Source organism: Brugia malayi (genome assembly GCF_000002995.4).
Source record: "Brugia malayi strain FR3 genome assembly, contig: Bm_v4_Chr4_scaffold_001, whole genome shotgun sequence".
Taxonomy (NCBI): domain Eukaryota; kingdom Metazoa; phylum Nematoda; class Chromadorea; order Rhabditida; family Onchocercidae; genus Brugia; species Brugia malayi.
The window spans coordinates 1,033,019-1,055,084 of NW_025062478.1; the positions used below are offsets into that span (position 1 = coordinate 1,033,019).

The 22,066-nt window shown below is 19.9% G+C and overlaps 3 protein-coding genes across 3 annotated transcripts; 2 read left to right on the forward strand and 1 right to left on the reverse strand.

Moving 5' to 3' along the window:
* Positions 1-9,500: 9,500 nt before the first annotated feature.
* Positions 9,501-14,573, reverse strand: Bm1113 (Uncharacterized protein; the record flags this gene model as incomplete). The annotated part of the gene is made up of 9 exons (XM_043081239.1): positions 9,501-9,566; positions 9,997-10,138; positions 11,195-11,340; positions 11,745-11,900; positions 12,086-12,194; positions 12,830-12,984; positions 13,255-13,300; positions 13,763-13,841; positions 14,384-14,573. The coding sequence occupies 9 exons, from the start codon at positions 14,571-14,573 to the stop codon at positions 9,501-9,503; spliced, it is 1,089 nt and encodes a 362-aa protein (XP_042937173.1).
* Positions 14,574-15,580: 1,007 nt separating this feature from the next.
* Bm1581 (Uncharacterized protein) lies at positions 15,581-17,293 on the forward strand (the record flags this gene model as incomplete). The annotated part of the gene is made up of 4 exons (XM_043081240.1): positions 15,581-15,731; positions 16,044-16,108; positions 16,561-16,871; positions 17,221-17,293. 4 exons carry the CDS (start codon positions 15,581-15,583, stop codon positions 17,291-17,293), a joined length of 600 nt encoding a protein of 199 aa, XP_042937174.1.
* A 687-nt stretch (positions 17,294-17,980) lies between these two features.
* Bm1598 (Uncharacterized protein) lies at positions 17,981-20,797 on the forward strand (the record flags this gene model as incomplete). The annotated part of the gene is made up of 5 exons (XM_043081241.1): positions 17,981-18,016; positions 18,557-18,758; positions 19,053-19,163; positions 19,996-20,171; positions 20,726-20,797. 5 exons carry the CDS (start codon positions 17,981-17,983, stop codon positions 20,795-20,797), a joined length of 597 nt encoding a protein of 198 aa, XP_042937175.1.
* Positions 20,798-22,066: the final 1,269 nt, after the last annotated feature.

Below are 22,066 nucleotides of genomic sequence, written 5' to 3' on the forward strand. Positions count from 1 at the left end.
AAATTTGTTCATATTCAATCAGAATGAAAACAAGCAAATTTATGAGAAATTCAAGAAATAAAAAAAGAAAAAAAAAATGATCAAATGATCAATTTTTCTTCCTTTTTTTTTATAAATTCACATTTAATACTGATCTTTTAGTATTTCTATGTTAGCGCGAAAAAAATACTTAAGTTATATTCAAAAAGTTATCCTTATCACAAATTGATGATAAAATAATAATATGTGATAGTTAAAATGATTATCCAACTATATTGATATAATGATGATGATTAGATGAAAGTATATTTATAAAAATTATTCGATAAAAGTTATTGATTAAAATATGATCGAAATTTAACGAAATGAGAAAGTGAATTGATAAAATTAAATAAAAATGATGTAATAAAGATGATTTTGCTGGAATGATAAAACATTGTAGCAAAATGATTATTTTTAATTAATGCCAAAGGCAATTAAATAGATGCAATCATACACAAAAATATTTTTCTTTGTTATTTATTTAATTTTTTTTTTTTTTTTGTTATTTTTAATTCCTATTTTTTTTTTATTTGTTTGTACTTTTTTTTAAATTCATTTAATTTAAACTACGAATTTTCATCATTCTTTTTATCAAACAAATGAATTAAAAGGATAAGCAATACTAGTTTTATTGTACAAACAAATAAGCTATTCATCAATTAAAACTAACAGCAATAAATAATTTGCCATTAACTACTTGAAAAAAAAAAAAAAATATTTTACAAGATTTAAAAAAAATACTTATTTTTCTATTTATTGCTTTTTATTGAAAATTTTTATGATAAAAAACATTGATCATAGCATTTCAGTAATGTACAATTTCAAAATTGATCGATATTTTCAACTTATTTCAATTTTTTCTTTTTTTTTTTGTAAATATTCATCATAACATTTTGAGATTAAGAAAATTTATAATTAGACTTAAAAAGATAAAAAAGAAAATCATTTTCCTAAAAAGATAAAACAAAAATCTTTTTTTGACAAATCAAAAAATTGTTAAAAGAAATGTTATTACTAGTTTGTAACCTCTAATTCGAGTTTTAACAATGCAATTTAATTTAAATGAAAGTTAAAAATGCAAACTGTTTGGCAATGTTTTTTTTTTTTTTTTTTTTTTTTTTACTATTAAAAAAGGCTATGAATTTAAAATTCTTAATTAATTATCTTTTTTTTACTATATGATATACAAGTGCTATATGTTTTCATTAAAATTGGTAACTTTGTATACATTAAATGAATAAATGTTAATTAATATTCCAATATTAATATTAATAAGCAAATAATTAAATGATATATTCATTAATGCAATATCTTACAAAAAAAAACTGCAAAAATTGTTATTTCAAACTATTTAATTCAACAATAAATAATTTTAATTAATAATATCAAATGTAAAAATACCTACAAGAATTAAACACATTGTCATCAGATAATATGAAAAAAAAAAAGATAATTGAAAATTTTCTCAAAGCTAAAACATAATGCTGATTTAAATTTTGAATAAGATGAATTTGAATATTAGGTCAAATATGCAAAATTAAACGATACTTGAGAAATGATCTAACTTTGGTATTAATTGTTGAATGGATCTATTTGATGGTAATATTTCGGGCCGTAAAGTAGGACGAAATCATCTGCAAACACAAACATAGAGATTTTCTAAGAGGTTAATAGATTTGAGGCAATGAGGAAATTTGATGATTTTATAGAAATTCTAAGAATGAATTACCTAATTGTTACGCACTTAAAAGTTCTACAAAAATGAATTTTAATTCATAAATTTGCCCATCATACAATCTAATTCTCAGCATTTATATAATTCTTTCTTATCTTTTCTTTATCTTTGCATTTCAATTTTTTTTTTTTTTTTTTTTTTTAAATTTCCAAAAATATTAAATTGAAATGTAACTTAAGTCCTTAAAAAAACCTCTGTTCCGGTTTTCTTTTTTTTTTTCTCTCCTTTTTTCCTTTTTTTTTTTCTTTTATCCTTTTATCAGTAATATAAAATTGAGAACGCAAGAGGAAGCAGAGGAAGAGGAAGAAGAAGAAGAAGAGGAGGAAGAAATTGTTGTCATATTGGGAAGAAAAGAAGAGATCATTCTGTCCAGTAATTTCAATGAGACAAGAGTTACTGAAGTGAATAACGAAGAAGATTGACGACATCCCTGCTGTCACCTTTGAATTTTGCTCTCTATCTCACTTCAATTATCATATTTCTTCTTTATTTTAGAATTAAAATTGTATGAAATTAACCTAAATATCATATATGATTAGCATTATTATTCTTTTCCTCAAATTTATCCTTTTAAAAAAAAGGAAAAGAAATATTTCTTGCAAAAAAATTTGAATTTTTATTTTTTTTTACCTTCTTTCTTTCTATCATTGGAAAAAAAAGAAAAGAAAAGAAAAGAAAACTTTATGCAACATAATTAAACAATTTATTAACTTATCATTTTGCTCGGTAATTAGTGGATTATTAGATTAGTATAATACAAATTCAATTCACTTTAGTGAATTAGATCGAATACAACAATAATTTTTTTTTGTAAATTAAATATTTCAAAAAAAAGAAATTCATTAATTAATGAAGAAATATGCTAAGTGGCTAAAAAAGAAATCTTAAATTTTGATTAAAATCTTCTCAGTAAATAAAATTAACAATGATAATGATAGAAACAACAATAGTAAATACTAAAATTAATCATAGAGATAATAATGATAATAGTAAAAAAAGTTAACAAAAAAAAATTAATGTTTGAATTATTTGAACTGCTCATTTACTCAGCTATCATCTCTTTGATTCATTCTAATGTTTCTAAAATACTAATATAAAATAAAATTAAAAATGAAATAATTATTTTAAATTTAATATTTGTAAAATACTAGCATAAAATAAATTTAAATACGAAATAATTATCAATATTTTAGGATCAATTTTTACAACTGTAAATTCATATTTTATTTTACGAATAAATATATATCAAAATAAATCTAAGATTAATAAAGTAAAAGTGAGATCAAAAAGGATTACTCTATCGAACATAGTAATAATAATTCATTCTTCTTTATCAAACAAAGATTAAAAATGAAATATTCATTTCTTCGAAAGATTGTAAACGATTAAATATGGAAACAAAATATTTGAAATGATACATACATGCGGTAATTATACAAGGACAATAATTTCTCTTTCCCTCTCTCTCCCTCTCCCTCTCTCTCTCTCTTTGCAAATCAATTGTTGAATATTTTGTGCAAATTTCCTCAAAAAAAAATTGACATTAAAAAAAAATTATATATAAATTCTGGGTTTTTTTTCTTTTAAATCAAAAATATTTTTTAAATAAATGTTAACAATGATTATCAATGTGTATTAGATACTTGTACTTTAACTTATGCTAATTTTTATGAATTTGAAATATTTATTAATTAATTATTCTTTTTTTAAATTTTATAACATTTTTTTTTGAATGTTAACGAAAGGATTTGTTTCAGAATTTTTTAAAAATTTGAAAAGAGCTTACATTTTCAGTTATTATACGGTATTTTATGCAGTTCAATGAGTAATTAGGTTATATATGAAATATTAGCAATTATCGGATAATTATTAGTTACTATCAGATCGATTATATTTATTTTAGAAGTATTACAAATTAGCTTTGTTACAATTATATAAATTTTAAAATTTTTAAAAGCTTAAAATTTTCTGCAAAGTTTACTATTTATGTATTATTTTTAATTGGAAAATTTAATTAACAAATTTAGCTTTTTAAATTTTAAATCTTTTAGCAATGTTTATTGTTACACATATTTTATTCACATTTTAAAATTCAAGTTTTATTGTCATTTGATAGTTGCATTGTTATTTAGCTATAAACATTGAAATTAACAACTTTTAGACTAAACTTTTATATTTATTAAATCGAAATGATATTAAATCAGAATTTTAATATTAAATCAAATTTCACTAATGAATGGGAAAGTTAAAAAGTTTTGATATAATTAGAAAATATGAAAATGTCTGAGAGCACAAGAATTTTATATTTTTATTGAATAAATAATATATAAAAATTAAAAATGCTTAGTATAAATTGAAATATTCCAAATTTTAAAATATTAAAAAATATTAAAAATTTGTTAAAAAAATAAAAATTTCAAATGATTTAAATATGATTTGATAACATTTACAATAAATTTTCTGAGCAACAATATTAAATATACAATTGAAAACAAAGCTCATAGAATTATTTAAAATAGCTATTAAAGTCTTGAAAAATTTTATTTAAATTGGAAACTATCGAAATATTTGTATTTGTATTTTCATTTTTTAAATTTTCTATGTTTTTTTTTGAATCTATTAAATCAATAATGTATGAAAAACTGAATTATTTATTCCTTCTTTTTTTAGAAAAAAAAAAAATATTTCGCCAAATTTTATTGTTTATTAATTATATTTGCTTAAATGCATAAAAATTTTTTGAAAGAAAATATGGAAAATATTTTTATTAATTGAAAAAATGAATTATATTTTTAAGATTTTCTATGATTTTCTAAAATTTTAAATATAATTTAATTCTTCGAATGAAATAATAGTTATAAATAATTTAATATGCTAATAATTTATGCGTATACAATAAAATATTACTTCTATTTCACTGAATGAGAATTATTTGCATAACAAAGATCGAATTTAATGAATAATTGCAATATATTATGGCATTCTATCGATTTAAGTATATTAAACAAAATTGGATGAATGCATCAATGATAATTTCAATTTATCGAATATTTCAAGAATTTCAATTCACAAATATTATTTATCAAATATGAAATACATATTTGGACCTAATTTATTGCATAAATGCATTTTTGTTGGTGGAAATTTATGAAAGAATTTAAAAGTTTATATAACTGCGTGATATCATAAAAAAATAAAAAGTAATTTTAAATTAATTTAAATATTTTAAATTTATTTTGATAAATTCATCTCTTTTTATTAGTTACACTTCTTTTGCTTTTGTACATTTCAGTTAAATCTTTCTTTTTTTTTCCTTGAAGCAGTTTATAGGGAGAGAGAGAGAGAAGAAATTGTAATTTTTACTTTAAAAATTGAAATCCTTTTAATTTCAAAAGCTTTTTATTTTGAAATGGATTAGAAATTATTTTTTTTTTAGCATAATTTATGATAAATGATAAATTTTTGATCGTAAAAAATGAAATTTATGAAAATTTTAATTTTAAAATAATATTTTGAATTTAAACATTAATCTTTGTTTATAATATATATTATTTTATAGTAGTATTTATTGATCACAATGATCAATAAATAGTAACAAAATATGCTAATAAACATTCCTTATATCAATCTCTCAATTACTCTTACAATAAGGATAAATACTAAAGAGGAATGAATAAGAGAGAGAGAGAAAGGGAGAGAAAGAGGGAGAGAGAGGGATGAAAGAGAAAAGAGATTTATTTCTTCTGTCCATCAATTTCCATTTTATAATCTTCTTTTATAGTCTTTTTAAAATATAAATGGAATGAATGTTACCTTGGCATGAATTAGTCATAAAAAGCTTATAAAATTACACCTAAATTCTTCATATTACAATTAATAATTCTATTTTCAGTTACATTTCAATTTCAATTTTTTAATTACATTTCAATTTCAGTTTTAATCTTTTTCAATTCATATTGCATTTAAATAGTTCAACAATTTCAATTACATTTGTATTGAAATAAACCAAAAAGTGCTAAAATGAGATTACAAGAATTTTGCTCATTTCATAATTTCATTTTATTGAAAAATGAAAACTTTTTCAAATGAGAAATTAATCATAAATATTGCAAACATTATCAATCGATAATGATTAAAATAAATTTTTTTTTTGAAAAGGTATCATTTTTAATGAAAATTGTGAAGTAATATAATTTTTATTTTGTTTTACATTTTTTTGAATGATAATTTTAAAATATAAAATGAAGGCAACAGAATAAATAAAAAACAATTATTGATTTTACTAATGATTTCTTTTTTAAAAAAGAAGACTAACTTTAATTGTTAATGTTTACAAAATTTAAAAAAAAAGTTGTATTTGAGAAGTTATAATTCAAAAACTAAAATTTGAATTTAATTTAAGATAAATTTTAAAGTTTGATTATTATTAAGTTCAAATTTACTTTTCGAAAGTTAAAAAAAAAACTTTGTTGGACAACAAGAAATTCAACTATTAATGACAGTAATTATATTTGTTAATTAATTAGAGAAACATTAAAAACACAAATGTTAATAGCTAACAATTAACAAATTTAATCAAAATCCGTTATTGATAATTAATTTGTTCATTTCCATTTTAAATGGTTCTTTTTTAATTTAATTTAAACCTCTCAATTTTATCTCTCTTTTTTGCCACAATATTATTTAATTAGTTTTAAATCAATTCTGAACATGATAAGAATTTTATCACACTTTAATTTAATCAAAACGATCTTAAAAAAACAAAACAAAAACACCGATTTTATCACTCAAATCTTAACAATAATATCATTGGAACATAACAGAATGATTTTAGTGATAAGTTTTTAATTAGCAAGCAAAGTGGGTTCAGTGATAAGTTTTTTAATTAGTGAGCAGGATGAGTTTAGTGATAAATTTTCTAATTAGTGAACATAATGAGTTCAGTGATAAGTTTTTTAATTGGTGAACGGAATGAGTTGAGTGATAAGTTTAGTAATAACACTAATTTGATATCTTTCACTAAAATGGATCATAACAGAGTCATTTATTGATAAAATTTATTCGTGTAATTGTCAAAATATATTTCATAAAATAAAACGACAATATTTGTGATACTTAAATGACATTTGAGGGTAGTAAAATTAAAATTTAACTTTTGCTTCTTTCTTTTTTTAAAAAAAAAAAAATAAAAATTTTGAAGATGTCAGTCCTTTTTGAAAGAAAAAAATGAAAAATAAAAAAAAACAAGAAATTTTCTTATAAAAAAAAAAGAGAAACAAATCTCTGTCATCTATAATTACTTCATACTTCATGTTTACGACTATGAAAAATGTTATCAAAAGATTAAATTCATTGTTTTCATTAAAAAAAAAATTAAAAAAAGTGCTAATAAAAAAAAAAAAAAAGGAAAAGAAAACCTTCAGGCAATTTTGATCACTTTTTTGTCAGTATTAATTCTAATCTTTGTTTTTTTTTTTCTTTTATTGAACACTTCAAATCTTTTATTAAAGTCTAAGTTTTTTTTTTTTCTTTGAATAATCCATTTAATTCTTCTTTTTATTGCTTTAAATCAAATTAGGGATGAAATTATTTTTTTTTCTTTAAAATGAAATTAAAAATTTTTTTTAAATTTAAATACAATTTCAAGATATGTGGCCGAAAAAAAAAGAGAAAATTGGTAAAATTTGATATGATCATTTAAGCTTTTATGGTCATTTATTTTATACAAACAAGAAATTTCATAAACAAGAAAACATAAATAACATAAAATTTTAAAATGTAAAATTAAAAAAAGAAAACGCCAAGTTGTAGTTAATTTGTAATTTTGTGGTTTGGTGACATTAATTCAAAAATTACATTGCAACGAAAAAAAAGAAAATTAAGAATAATACTGAGATAGTGGTATCATTTAAATTTAAGAGAATATTTCAAAAAGTATGAAAAAATTTTTGTTTTTTTTTTTTTTTTTTTAAATAGATTTAAGAAAATTTATGATTTTACAGCATATATTATTTTTAATATTCAAAAAAGAAACAATGAAATGCAAATAAAAATTTGCCGTTTTTTTTTTCAATTTTGTAAATAAATTTTCAAATTAAAATATGAAAGGAAAAAAAATTATATATTCATAATCTAATATTTGTTGAAATAATAATAATAAAAAAAAAAAAATTAAAATGAGAATGTTTCGCACAAGAAAAGAATCAATGATAAAATTAATGTTTTCTTTCTTTTTTTTTTTTTTGAAAAAAAAAGGAATTTTAAAATTTAGACATAAATAATATTAACTTGTGATAATTTTTATTAATTGTGGTACAAATTCATTTGATAATCTTTTTACAGTATTGATATATCAGTGATAAAATGATAAAAACATATATCAGTGATAAAATGATAAAAACAAATGATTATAGCAATTTTGAAAAAGATTTACAAAAGAAATATGTGACAAATATCAAAAGTATTTCATTCAATTCATTTTGTGCTGTCTCGAGATTATTCACTTTTTTAAAATTTCAAAATTAAAAAATTAAAAATGCCATCTGTAGCACAAAAAAAAGAAATATAATTGCAATAAATTTGAAAAAACAAACAATTTATTTAATTTAAAATTTGTTTAGTGCTTATTTTGTTGTTATTTTTATTAATTATTCACTTTCGTTTTATAATACTTGATAAATTCAAAAAAAAAAAAAAAAAACCTAAGTATTACTATTCAAATTATTTTTAATATAAAAGTGTTTAGGTGAAAAATTTTAATCTTTGTTACATAATAATATTTTCTGATTTTCAAAAAAAAAATTCTGCAATTAATGGATTTTTCAAACTTTTTTGAAATTTGGGTAAGCTTTACATTTATATGAAAAAAAAAATTTCTTTTTAAATATTTGTAGAATAATTTGGTGTCTTTCTGTTGTTTTACTTAAGAATTTTAAATATATCAACAAATAGTATAATAATATTGAAATTTAATAAAATTAAATAAAAATATTATTTTACTTAAGAATTTTAAATACATTAATAACTGGTATATTAATACTGTAATTTAATAAAATAAAATAAAACAATATTAAATAAACCAATGGGAACGTATTTAATTATCTAAAAATATAATTAAGCTTCATTTGAAATTTTTTTGATGTAAAATAAAGAATAAAAAATAATTACAATGGAATAATTAATAAGTAATCATAATAATTTAGAAGAAAATTAAAAAATTGCAAAAAGAAAAGAAAAGTTATATTAGTCGTATTCGCTTTATTTCAAATGAAAATTTAATCGATGAATAAATAATTTTTTATTTTTTAAAATAATTCTAAAATGAAAATAATTTTTTAATTACAAAAGCAAATAAATGTAAGTTAGAAAATTTTTGCAACAACATTTTTCATTCTTTAAAATATAAAACTAAAATCAGATAAAAATTAGGAATTCATTTTGTTACAATTAAAACTAAATAAATTATAATAATAAGTATAAACGTGGTATCTGAAATTTTAATCAGTAAAATGATATACGTAATAAGTAATGCGTATATACGTGATAAGTGGTACGTAATATATACGTGAGAAGTAAGTAATACGTAATATATTTTATTTCACCACAACTTCTTCATTTCACAAATACAAATGATTATTGTTATTACAAAATTAAACTTTTCTCCTCTCTCTCTCCCTCTTTCTTTCTCCCTCTCTCTTTCTCTCTTTGGTAGCGATTTTATTAAACAAAAATTTGTCATCAAAATTTAAACATTTTTAGCATCAAATAATGTCCGTGTTAGTGGTAGAATAGGATTGTTGATAGATTCAATCTGAAATTTTAATTAGTAAAATAAAATTTGAATATTATTTTTTTAAAAAAAAAAATTAATCATAAAACGAGAGAATTTGTTATACATATTTCTTTTTTTTTTGCAATGAAAAAATAATTTTAACTTTTATTTATTAATTGTTTCATTATTTTCTTTTTTATTCTATTTATTAAAAAAAAAATAAATTAAAAAATTGTCTTTTTTCTAGTTTTACTATTTGTAAAATGTAATTTTTTTTAAATGAATTTTAGATTTTTAAGAGAAATATTTTCAATTTATTACCATTTTTCAAAATGATTTTCAAAAAAGAAATTAATCTATTTCTTTCTTTCAAACTGCAAAAACTGAAAAGAAAAATTCAATTCAAAATTTAATATTTTATTAAATTTGCTAGAAATCAAAAAAAAAAAAAAAAATGATGGATTCAAACTTTTCCATTAGTTGTAACTTTAATAGCACATAGTTGACAGGTTGTCATCAAAGTGTGACATTTTTGTAAATCCCATGGAGTTTTAGCTATTCCATCATTTAGAACAAAAATTCCAGTAATATTACTAACAATTATGGCACATCTGAAATAAATATTACTTTTTAATATTAAAAAAAAAAAAAATTAAATTAATTTAAAAAGGAACTTGAAATCAACTCATTGTGATGTAACTATTTGTTTAAATTTCACTGATTACAAATGATAAATAACATTATTAATTAATTAAAATTAAATTGCAGTAGTAATTAGAGTTATTTATCCATATTATACGTCTCAAATTTAAATTTAAATTAATGGTAAATTTGATTGAAATTATTTAAATTCCCAGAAAACGTATAAGCAAGTAACAGCTTATGCTAATTTTGAAATATTATTACTTCTATTTTGTGCAAAAAAAAAAATAATTTCACGTATAAATAATTATTGATAATAGCTTATCATTTTATGTCATCTGAGAACTGATAAGGGATGATAATTGAATCAATCAATTTATTCAGTTTTTCAGCATCATTTATTAAATTTTATTAATTTGGAAGTGTGAAAAATGAAATGAAAGGAATGAATTTTAATTAATTAGCAACAATTTGACGATTAATTATCAAAAAATTATGTTCCATCCCTAATTTTTTGGCTGATATGATATGATAACAAAACATTCACTATTTTAGCATATCATTTAGATCAAATAAGATGCCGAAAAATTGGCGTCAAGTTTAGATCAATTAAGAAATCAATATCATTTAAAAAATTTACGATAATTTGTCACAATGTCGCCTAATAAAAAAAATTGTAAAAATGCTATCTTATTATCTCATAAATTAAAATTTTATTTTAATTAACATTTCTTCTTTTTTTTTTTTTAATTAATACTGTAAAAGTAATTTTTTTTCTAATCTATTTGTTTATCATAAATTTAAATTAAATTAAATCAAACTTTGATAAAATATTTAATGAAATAATTACCTATCTTTAAAATTCAAATTAAATTAAATAAATAATTACCTATCTTTAAAATTCAAATTAAATTAAATTAAATCAAACTTTGATGAAATATTTAATGAAATAATTACCTATCTTTAAAATACAAATTAAATTAAATTAAATTAAACTTTGATAAAATATTTAATGAAATAATTACCTATCTTTAAAATTTACAATGATATGTTCGTAAAATCGTTGTAACCTATGAATAAATTCTTGTGGTGTTTCATTTTTTGAAAGTTCATCAACTTTTAATAATGGCGTATAAATTTGATCAGTTGAAAGTATGCCTTGTTTTTGTAACTAAAAATAAAAGTAAAAAAAAAATATTTGTTTATATTTACTAATTAAGCAAAATAGAAATAAATTATTATTTTTTTTTATTTTTAATAATATAAATTTTTTTTTTCAATTTTGATATTAATTATTTTTTGTTATTTTTAATATTAATAATATAATAATTATTATTTTTTATTTTGCTATTATAAATATAAATTAATTAGTTCAAATTTAATTATCAAATGATTCTTTAGTACTATCAAAATAAATATTATTACCATTTCATTGTTTAAATTTTTCAGAAAAAAAGAAAAGATATGATAAAACAGTAAAATTAATTTAACTTATCAAAATTTTTCAAATAAATAATTTGTAATTTTGTTTTTTTTTTTTTAAAAGAAAGCAATAAACAAGAAAATAAGTATTACCTGTGCAATTGTTAGCCAATATTTTTGGCTCTCATCTCGAAAGGCTGTAAATTCAGCTAATGACGGTTCAACACAAATACACCAATTTTGAATTTGCAATGAACGTTGAATTGAATGTGCTGTTTGAATACACCTTAGCTCAGGTGATGTAAATATCTATATTGTAATAAAATCTTTTTTAATTTTATTAATTTTAGAATAATACAAAATTTTTATTTGTGCTATTAATAACTTAGCAAAATTGAAATGAATATTATTTTAAAATAAATATTAAAAAATTAGCAAATTATATTTTATAATTAATATTTTAATTGAATAAAAAGAAAAAAATTAAAATATACAATTTTTGGTTGATAATTAGCATGCAAAATGCCTCGTCCAATTAATGCAGCGCATATTTTGCCATGCTCAGTAATTGGTGAATCAAACTGATAATGCGCAATTGGTCGTCTAATATAATCATATTTAAATAAAACTTTTTTTTTTTTATTCAATTTAAATTACATTTGTAAATTAAAATCAATGATAGATTATTTGAGAAATGTTAAATTGCATTAATTAATTTTAGTAATTGGTGAATCAAACTGATAATGCGCAATTGGTCGTCTAATATAATCATATTTAAATAAAACTTTTTTTTTTTATTCAATTTAAATTACATTTGTAAATTAAAATCAATGATAGATTATTTGAGAAATGTTAAATTGCATTAATTAATTTCAGTAATTGGTGAATCAAACTGATAATGCGCAATTGGTCGTCTAATATAGTCATATTTAAATGAAAGTTTAAAAATTTTTTAAAAACTTTTTTTTATTCAAATTAAATTACACTTGCAAATTACAATCAATGATAGATTAATTAAGAAATGTTAAATTGCATTAATTAAATAATAAATATCTTGTTTATATTTTTATGATTAATTATAATTAATTTTCCTACCAATTTTTCATCAACTTATAAAATAGAACTTCCTTTCAGTGTGCTTAAAGCTTTTTTCCGGATTTATATTCCGTAATATTTGAGTACTAACCACCGATCGACATTTGTAGACCATATTTTAGAGTTTAATTAATTAAATTAACCTTAATAATGACGATGGCATATTTAAATCATAGGGTCGATAAGCAATGTCATCGCTATTTCCAACAAATGATCGGTTAAACCAATTTGGAAATATTTGATCAACTGTTTCAGCATTAGTTATTCCAAATAAAATAAGTGAATATGATCGTTGCAACTTAAAAATGAAAATAAAAATTTAAAAAATCAATAAATTAGAAAATTTTTTCATTCGTAAAGTAAAACTTTAAGAAATTGAAAAAAAGAAAATGAATTTAAATTTTCATTTAAATTAATCTTTGAGAAGTTTTTTTTTTTTTTTTTTTTTTTTTTTTATTGAAATTTTAAACATTTAAAATTGAACATAGAATATTACAAAGAGAAGAATTCGCTTATAGTTGAGTAAAACATAAGTAGTTATTTGTTATAATTTATTAAATAAACTTACTTTTAGAGTAGCAATACGAACTGATAATGGAATAGCAGAAGCTATTCTGAAATAGCAATAAATTTTCAAATATTCCTAAGACTTGAACTGATGTCACATAATGCTAAAGCAGACTTGAACTGATGTCACATAATGCTAAAGCAGACTTGAACTGATGTCACATAATGCTAAAGCAGACTTGAACTGATGTCACATAATGCTAAAGCAGACTTGAACTGATGTCACATAATGCTAAAGCAGACTTGAACTGATGTCACATAATGCTAAAGCAGACTTGAACTGATGTCACATAATGCTAAAGCAGACTTGAACTGATGTCACATAATGCTAAAGGAGACAAACTGATATCTATTTTGAAAACAATTTCATATAATTAATTTCAATTTTTAATTATTATTTTGATTGATAATTTAAAAATTGGTTAAATCAGTAATTATTTGCTGTGTATTTTCTTCTTTCGATGACTATAAAAAAGAAAATTTCATTTATAAGAAAATAAAAGGATAACATTGGTTGTGATCGACCAGATCGCATGCAAATTAGCTTTCGATGATTGGTATACTTTGAAGCAATTGATTTACTCTCTTCTAGATATCATTTAATTAGTTAATTAATTATGCAAATTTAGTATAACATATATTAAGTAACGTCTTGCTTTATAAATTTCAATTGTCTATTTTGCTAGAAAAAATATTTGAATTTTATTTTTCACTTAAATGTTTCATTCGTTTAAAATAATCTCTATAAAAAATGATAGACACTAACCTTATAAAATTTATAGTGGACAGTAACTTTTAAGAAATGGACAATAGCTTTATTAAAAAAATGATGGACATTAGCCATCATGAAAAATGTAGGATAGTAAATTCTATGAAAATTAGTGGACAGCAAACTTTATGAAAAAGAGTGGACAGTAAACTCTGTGAAAAAGAATGGACACTACACTTTGTGAGAAAAAGTGGACACATAAAAAATGGTAAACAAATGGTATTTTATCATCAAAACTATGTAAACAATAAATTGCGATTCCATTGTCAAAAAAAAAGGAAACACTGACGCAAATTTTGACGCTTAATTAGTGCTTTTGAATTAATTAATTAATTAATTAAAGAAGGCTTCTAAAATTTACCTTTATGTTTCCGATTTTTTGAAGTTTCTTTCTCTACGCTCATTTTATTCTGCTCGTCTTTTGTTTTCTTTTTTTTAATAAATCTTCCGGCTAATATTTCTAAAATTTTAGTTTTACTACAATTATATCTCAAATAGCACATTTTAAAAGAGTTAATGATCAAATTAGCAGTCAAAAAATCCTCTAACATATTCAAAAAAAGAAAAAATTCTAAAATCAAAATCTGATCTCTGACAATTAATTTAAAATTTTTGAACTAAAATATTTGAATTGAAATATTGAAATATTTAATTGAAATATTTTAATTTAAACATAATGACGAATTAAATTTTTGAAGTTTCGAAAAATTGCATTATTGAAATAATATATTCTTTAGCTGACAAAATTTTAAATTTGATTTGATTATTTAAGATTTTACTGAGAAGAAACTTTCAAATCAAGTTTGATAAATTGATAACAAAATTTATGTAAAATTCAAAAAATATAAAATTTTAAATTTTAAAAATTCAAAGAAATTTAAAATAAAAATTCAAAAAATTCATCTAAAATAATGTTACAATTCATTATCAAAATGCAATAACTGATATATGAATTTTTTCGACTTCATAAAATATTAGTTTTTAAGTTTAATTACTTTTAACCATCTCTAACAGACCATATGCTGTCAGTGTAATTGTCGAAATGAATAAATTTCAAAAAAAAAAAAAGATAATTTCATTTGTATTTTTTGCATATTTTAAATTAAAATTTAAAAAATGATATTTGAAGCTTTTATAATTTAAATGCTTCAAATATCATCGCAGTTTCATTCGTTTATCAAATTTAATTGCTGAATTCACCAAGTTTAATTGCTATCAAAGTATTATTTTTTTATTATAAAAAAAAATAATAAATTTTTTTGTTAAAAATTAAATCTTCGAATAAATGGAAATAATTTAAAGAATTAATATATTACTTTTATTTTATAAATATTTCAAATATTAGTAATTTTGCTATTTAAATTATATCTTTCAGTATTATTTTGTTTAATAAATTAGTAAAAATAATTTTTTGCTTGCGCTGAAAGAAATTTTCTTTTGCTGATGAAAATTTTTTAATTCAATTTTAAATTTATTAAACAAATAAAATAATAAGTCAAAAAAAAAATTGAAAATTATCAAATTATCTCTTGAAATTATCAAAAAATTTCCTGTTGAGATGAATGAATTATCAGTGCCAAAGTATTCACCAAATATTTATCAGTATATCAGTGGAATTATTGAAAATGCATTAAAACAAACTGAACAAATATTATTAAATTTAAAGACACAACGTAATGATACAGTGATAAATGTTAAGAATGCAACAGGTTCTAATCAAATTTTTATTAAAAAATAATTTAATTAAAATTTAATTTTTCAATTAAAATATGTAATGAATATTTGTTACTTTTGTCATAAAAAAATTTTTTTTAATGCAAAATTTAAAAAAGAAAAAAGGAAAGAAAAGTAAGTAAAGCATTTTTTGTTAATTAGATTAATTTTTATTATTCAACAAATAATATTTGCTAATTAAATTCTTTTTTCTTAAAAGAAAAAAAAAAACTAAATAAAAAGAAATTTTAGAAAAATTAATGGTTTGGAAATAAATTTCATTAAAAAAAATTAAAAATATTTTTAAGTGAAACTTAATAATGAAGAAAAAAAGAAGTCTTCGACAATGCATATGCAAAATGTTAAACAAACGGTAAATTATTAAATAATTTTAATAAAAATATAATAGTAGCATTTTATTTAAAGAAAGATCTTAAAATTTTAACTTTTAAATTTAAAAAATCAAAGTTAAATCTTGTAAATGAAAGTTATATTATTAAAAAAGTGAAAGTAATATTAATGAAAGTTTTATTATAAAAGAAATGAAAGTAATATTAATGAAGGTTATTCTATAAAAAAATGAAAGTATTATTATAAAAAAAAAAAAAAAAAAAAAAAAAAAAAATTAAATTTCATTTTTTTAATAATATAATTTTCATTTCTCTAATAATAAAACTTTCATTAATATTTAATTAAGTAATATTAATGAAAATTACATTATGAAGATTGAAACTTAACCAATTACAAATTTCAATATTTCAATGTAATTTTTTTTTTTTTTTAAAATCAAAATAGAATTATAAGTAAACATTAAAAATTTTGCAGTCAAATGATAATGATAAAACATTGTTATCAGTGACAATGCAATGTCCACAAAAAGTAACCAATTCATCATGGCAAATTATGGATTTATTATGTTTTCCGATTGAAAATGAGGAACGAAATTTAAAATTCACTGATCGAATTTTTGTATCAATTGATCAAAAATCAATAATGCTAATGCGTGAATATGATAATTTGACTAATTGCATTCATCAAAAAGTGCAAACAAAATGTAATCAATGTTATCAGAAGCAGATTAAAATGATAAAATTACAACAGCAACAAACTAAATTAGATCAACAAAAGGGAATAAGGTTAAATTATCATTTATTATTAATATTTTTTTTTTTTAAATTACAAAATTTTATTATAGCAAAAAGTGAAGAAAGAAAGAAAGGAAAAAAGAAGGAAAACAGAAATAAATAAATAAACAAATAAATAAATAAATAAATAAAACAATTTCATATTATTTCAATAAAATAATCATATTTTATTGAAAATTTTCAATAATATAAAAATATTTCAATCTTTTTTTCATAGTAATATAAATTATTATTAATCTAATTTACGACAACAATAATTAATTAATTATAGTAATTTATCTCAAAAACAAGTAAAGAAAGTTGACAAACATCGTTTAGCTTCAATTAAGAATGTTTCTAGCGAGCAATTTCCGCAGCGACAACAGCGCATACAACAAATACAGAAGCCTAAAGCTAATGAAAATGGAAGTTAAGTTAATGAACGTGAAAGTTAACATTCACTAACATGGAAGTTACGTTACTTAATGTAGAAGTTAAGTTAATGAACGTGAAAGTTAACATTCACTAACATGGAAGTTACGTTACTTAATGTAGAAGTTAAGTTAATGAACGTGAAAGTTAACATTCACTAACATGGAAGTTACGTTACTTAATGTAGAAGTTAAGTTAATGAACACATGAAAGTTAAGTTAATGAATGTGGAAGCTAACGATCGCTGATGAGGAAGTTAAGTTAGTTAACGTGGAAGTTACGTTAGCTAATGTAGAAGTTAAGTTAATGAACACGTGAAAGCTCTGAAAGTTAAGTTAATGAACGTAAAAGCTAACGTTCACTAACGTGAAAGTTAAGTTAGTTAGCGTGGAAGCTTATCTACTGAATGCTTAATTCATTTTCTTCCTTACTGTCCCTTTGAATACTTCATTCCCTATTGTTGGAAATTTCAAAAAAAAAAAAAATTAATAAAATAAGGTAAAAAAAAAGTTTTTTAATTCTAACCTAAGTGTATTTCTTATCATAGCAAAACACACTGATAAGACTATGCTAAAGTAATATTTTGTAATTTTAGATTCACTGATAAGGAAGAAATCTTATCATTAGATCAAAGTAAAGCAAAAATTGATCCATTGAATGTTCAAGAAAAATCGAAATCAATTAGCAAAATGGATGAAGCAAGTGCAGAAAGTAGTGTTGAATTTGTAAGTTTACTTATTTAAAGCTAATGTATAAGTAATACTTTTTAATTTTTACTTAAGTAATACTTTACTATTTAAATTGGTAAACTGGAAAGCCTGGAGAGAACTAGATTTTATTCTTTATTCATTTTACCTTAAAACATTCTAAAATTTTTTAACTCTTCAGAAGTGCTTTTAAAAAAAAAAAAAGATAAAAAGTTTAAACTTTCTAATTTGCTAATTTTGTTTATTAATTTATTTGATAGATTTTACTTTGTTTTTATCGGTTTTCTTTTTGTTTATTAAAAAAACCTATTAATTTATTTGATAAATGTTAAAGAAGTAAGCTAAGAATGAAATATATTTATACATTTTTTTAAATAATTTAAATATTTTAACAATATCCAATGAAAATCTATCAAGAAAAAATATATATAAAGGAAATGTTGCAATATGATTGATAAACTTATCATTTATCAAAAAAGAAAGTAAATGATAAGAAGATATCACAATGCTAATCTTTTGATAATAACATTTCCGATTAAAAAAATCTTTTATCAACAGTTGGAAGAAGAAGTACCAATGAAATCGGAGAATAAACAAACACATAAAAAAAGAACAAAAAATAATTTAAAATTGAAATCACATCGTGGCAAACAAATTAGAAAGTCAAATAGCACTGAAATTGATAAGCGAATGATATCAGCTAGAAATGGCAGTGATAGTCGAAGTACAATGCGATCATCTTCTGATACATCTGTTCATTGTTCGTATTTACTGATAATCAATAATTCAAATTATTTTAAATGATATATCTAAAATTTAACTGAAAATATTTTTTTTGAAATTAATATTATTTAGAAATACTAGAATTGAAAAGCAATTTGTAATTAGCAGAAAGTAAAACTTAAAAAATTTACAAATTGATTAAAAAAAAAAAAAAAACTATTTAAAATGTTTACAAAATTTTTTTTTCAAAGTATATAATTTCTTAAAAAGTTAGTCTATTTGCGCATAAATTAAAGTAAATTTTGAATAAAGTATAAAATATTTTATTTAGATGCAAAAATGAATGCAAAAAAAAAATTGAAACGTAAAACAAAAAAGAAAAAAACGAAAGCATCGAGCACTTTGGAACATGAATTGCCTTCTCAACAGCCTCCTTCATTAAGTATGATCAAAATATAATTTTTGCTTTATCAGTACTGATCATAAGTGATCTGATCCATTATCAATCACAATCTTTCTTCTTATCTTTATTTAATCATATAATTTTTTCCTTGTTTTATTCGTTTGTTTTTTTTTGTTTATAATTATAAACAATTTCTTAAAACAAATTCTTATAAGTGTCGATGCTTTTATCAATATCAGTAGTATAAGTGTTGATGCTTTTATCAATATCAGTAGTATAAGTGTCGATACTTTTATCAATATCAGCAATATAAGTTCGATGCTTTTATCAATATCTCGATGCTTTTATCAATATCAATGTCTATACTTTTATCAATACTAGTAGTACCATATTAATGCTTTTACCAATATCAGTACTACTTCTGCTGATACTTTTATCAATATCAGTAGTGTCTATATTGATACTTTTGTTAATATCAGTAGTATCTATGCTAATACTTCATAGCAATATCAGTAATACCTATAGTATTTTTATTAATACTTTTTTTTATCAATTATTAATATTTTTAATATTTTATTAATTTATTAATATCAGTAATAGTATTTTTTATTAATCAAATGTGAAATTAAACAGCTGATAAAGTGATCAATGACTGATATAAAAATGACAACATTTTAGATACCACAAAAAAACAAAGATATGAAAAATATTTTAGTGTATTTCACTGAGTGATATCATTTACAAATGCAAAAATAACTATTATCACTTTTTGAGGTTTCAAATTGCTATTAATTACAATAATTTGATAAAAATTAAATTTTCTAATATGTCATCAAAAAAAAAAAAAAAAAAGGAAAGAAATTTAATTTAGAAGAAAATGAAATGAGCGATGAAAGATGGAATGAAACTTATCAAATTTTTGGAAAGCCTAAAAATGGACGAAAGAATAAAAAACAATTATCAATGGAACAATTCGGCACTGATCAACCTGTATCGAAACAATATCGTGGCGTAAGATCAATGGTTGAACCAATAGGTTGTCAAAAAGTAAAATAATTTTATTTTATTTTATATTTGTTTATTTTATTTTAAGTAAAATAATTTTATTTTATATTTGTTTATTTTATTTTAAGTAAAATAATTTCATTTATATTATAAAAAAAAAAAAGAAATTTGCATAATTATTTTATTTAAATGACAAATTTCGATTTTTTGCATTTTTATTATTAATCATTAATAAAATTTAGAAAATATTTCATTCAAATAAACGCTGAATTTTAATAAAAAATAATAAATTAAATAATTTAACAAAAATTCATTTTAAATTATTCATTAATATATTTCAAAAAAAAAAACATTTCATTCAAATAAATTTACAATTTTAATAAAAATAACAAACTTCAGTTTTAATTTAAAAAAAATAAAGCAAAAACCAAATAATTTAATGAAAATGAAGAAATGAAAAAATTCATTTATTAATGTATGAATATTAATTAATATATATTTTAATAGTTATTTATAAATAATTTATAGTCTTTTTTTTTTTTTTTTTTTTGCTTTGGTGACAAAAGGTGACAAAATTTTTTGAAATTGTATTTTAGATTGTAATGAAAGGATGGAAGCCTCATTATAAAGTGAAAAAGATATGGTTGCAAGATCTTTCCAAAGAATGAAAAATATGACAAAATAATTTTTTTTAAGTTAATATTTGCCTGCTAGTAAATTAAGAATAAAAAATTTCATTCAATAATTTTTGTTTTTGTTTTTTTTTTTTAACTTTTTTTGTGTTTTAAAAAAAATGAAAGTAATAATTTGATAATTTGCATTTAGTATAATTAATATTTGATTTTGCTTCTAACAATTATTCGAAAAAATCTTTTCATCCAAAAAAAAAAACAATTATAAAATAAAAAATAATTTTGATAACATAATTTTATTATTATTTTAGATATTAAATTTTATAAATCAGTATCAATTATTAACTAATATTAAAATACTATAATTCTAATAATCTTTTATAAGTAATATATACATGTAATTTAATTTTAAAGTGTTTTTTTGTTTCAATAAATTTATAATTTTTTCTTTAGTATTCTAAATTTCAAAAAAAAAAAAAAATTAAATTAAATTATCAGATCATCGTATTAAATTAATTAAATTAAGTAAATAAATTAAAGATCAAATAAAAAAAAAATATAAACAGTTACTTATCAGGTAAGTATTATTAGCGTCATCTTAAAACGATATTTGTTTATTTTTTAAAATGTTATAAAAACAAAAAAAACAAAAAAATGAATGCGATGAAAAATTTAAGAAAACTATGAAATGATTCTCTTAAATTTCTGAAATTTTAAAAAAAAAACTTTTAATTTCTATTTCAACTTTTACATTCTTTACTAAAAATTACATAACATCAATACTTAAGTTATTACTCTAACTGATAAGAAAAGTGATTAGAAATTACTAAAAGCGGAAAATTAATAAAATTTGAAAAAAAAGATTTTGTATATAAAATTAAACAGTATTAAATTTAAATTCAAACACTTTATAATTATGCCAATAAGTTTTTTCTCAAATTCTTAAGTATTATTTATCATATATCAGTTTAATATTTAAGTATTATTTACTATATTAATAGCATTATGCCATTTATCAAAATTAACTCATTCGAATTATTTATTAAATAGTAACAAATGATTAAATAATTTCATTTAAATTTTAATTTCCATTAAAATTAAATGATAACACAAATTGATTTTTTGTTGCAAAATAGAAATGAACAAATGCGCAGCAAAAATGAATAAATAACAATGTTGTTATCAGACGAAAAAGTAATGGATAAGTGCTTATCACTGAGAAATATATCACTTGAATAATTGATGTTATCACAAATACACATCGTATTGTATGTCCATAAAGAAACTGTAATTTTATTTATTATC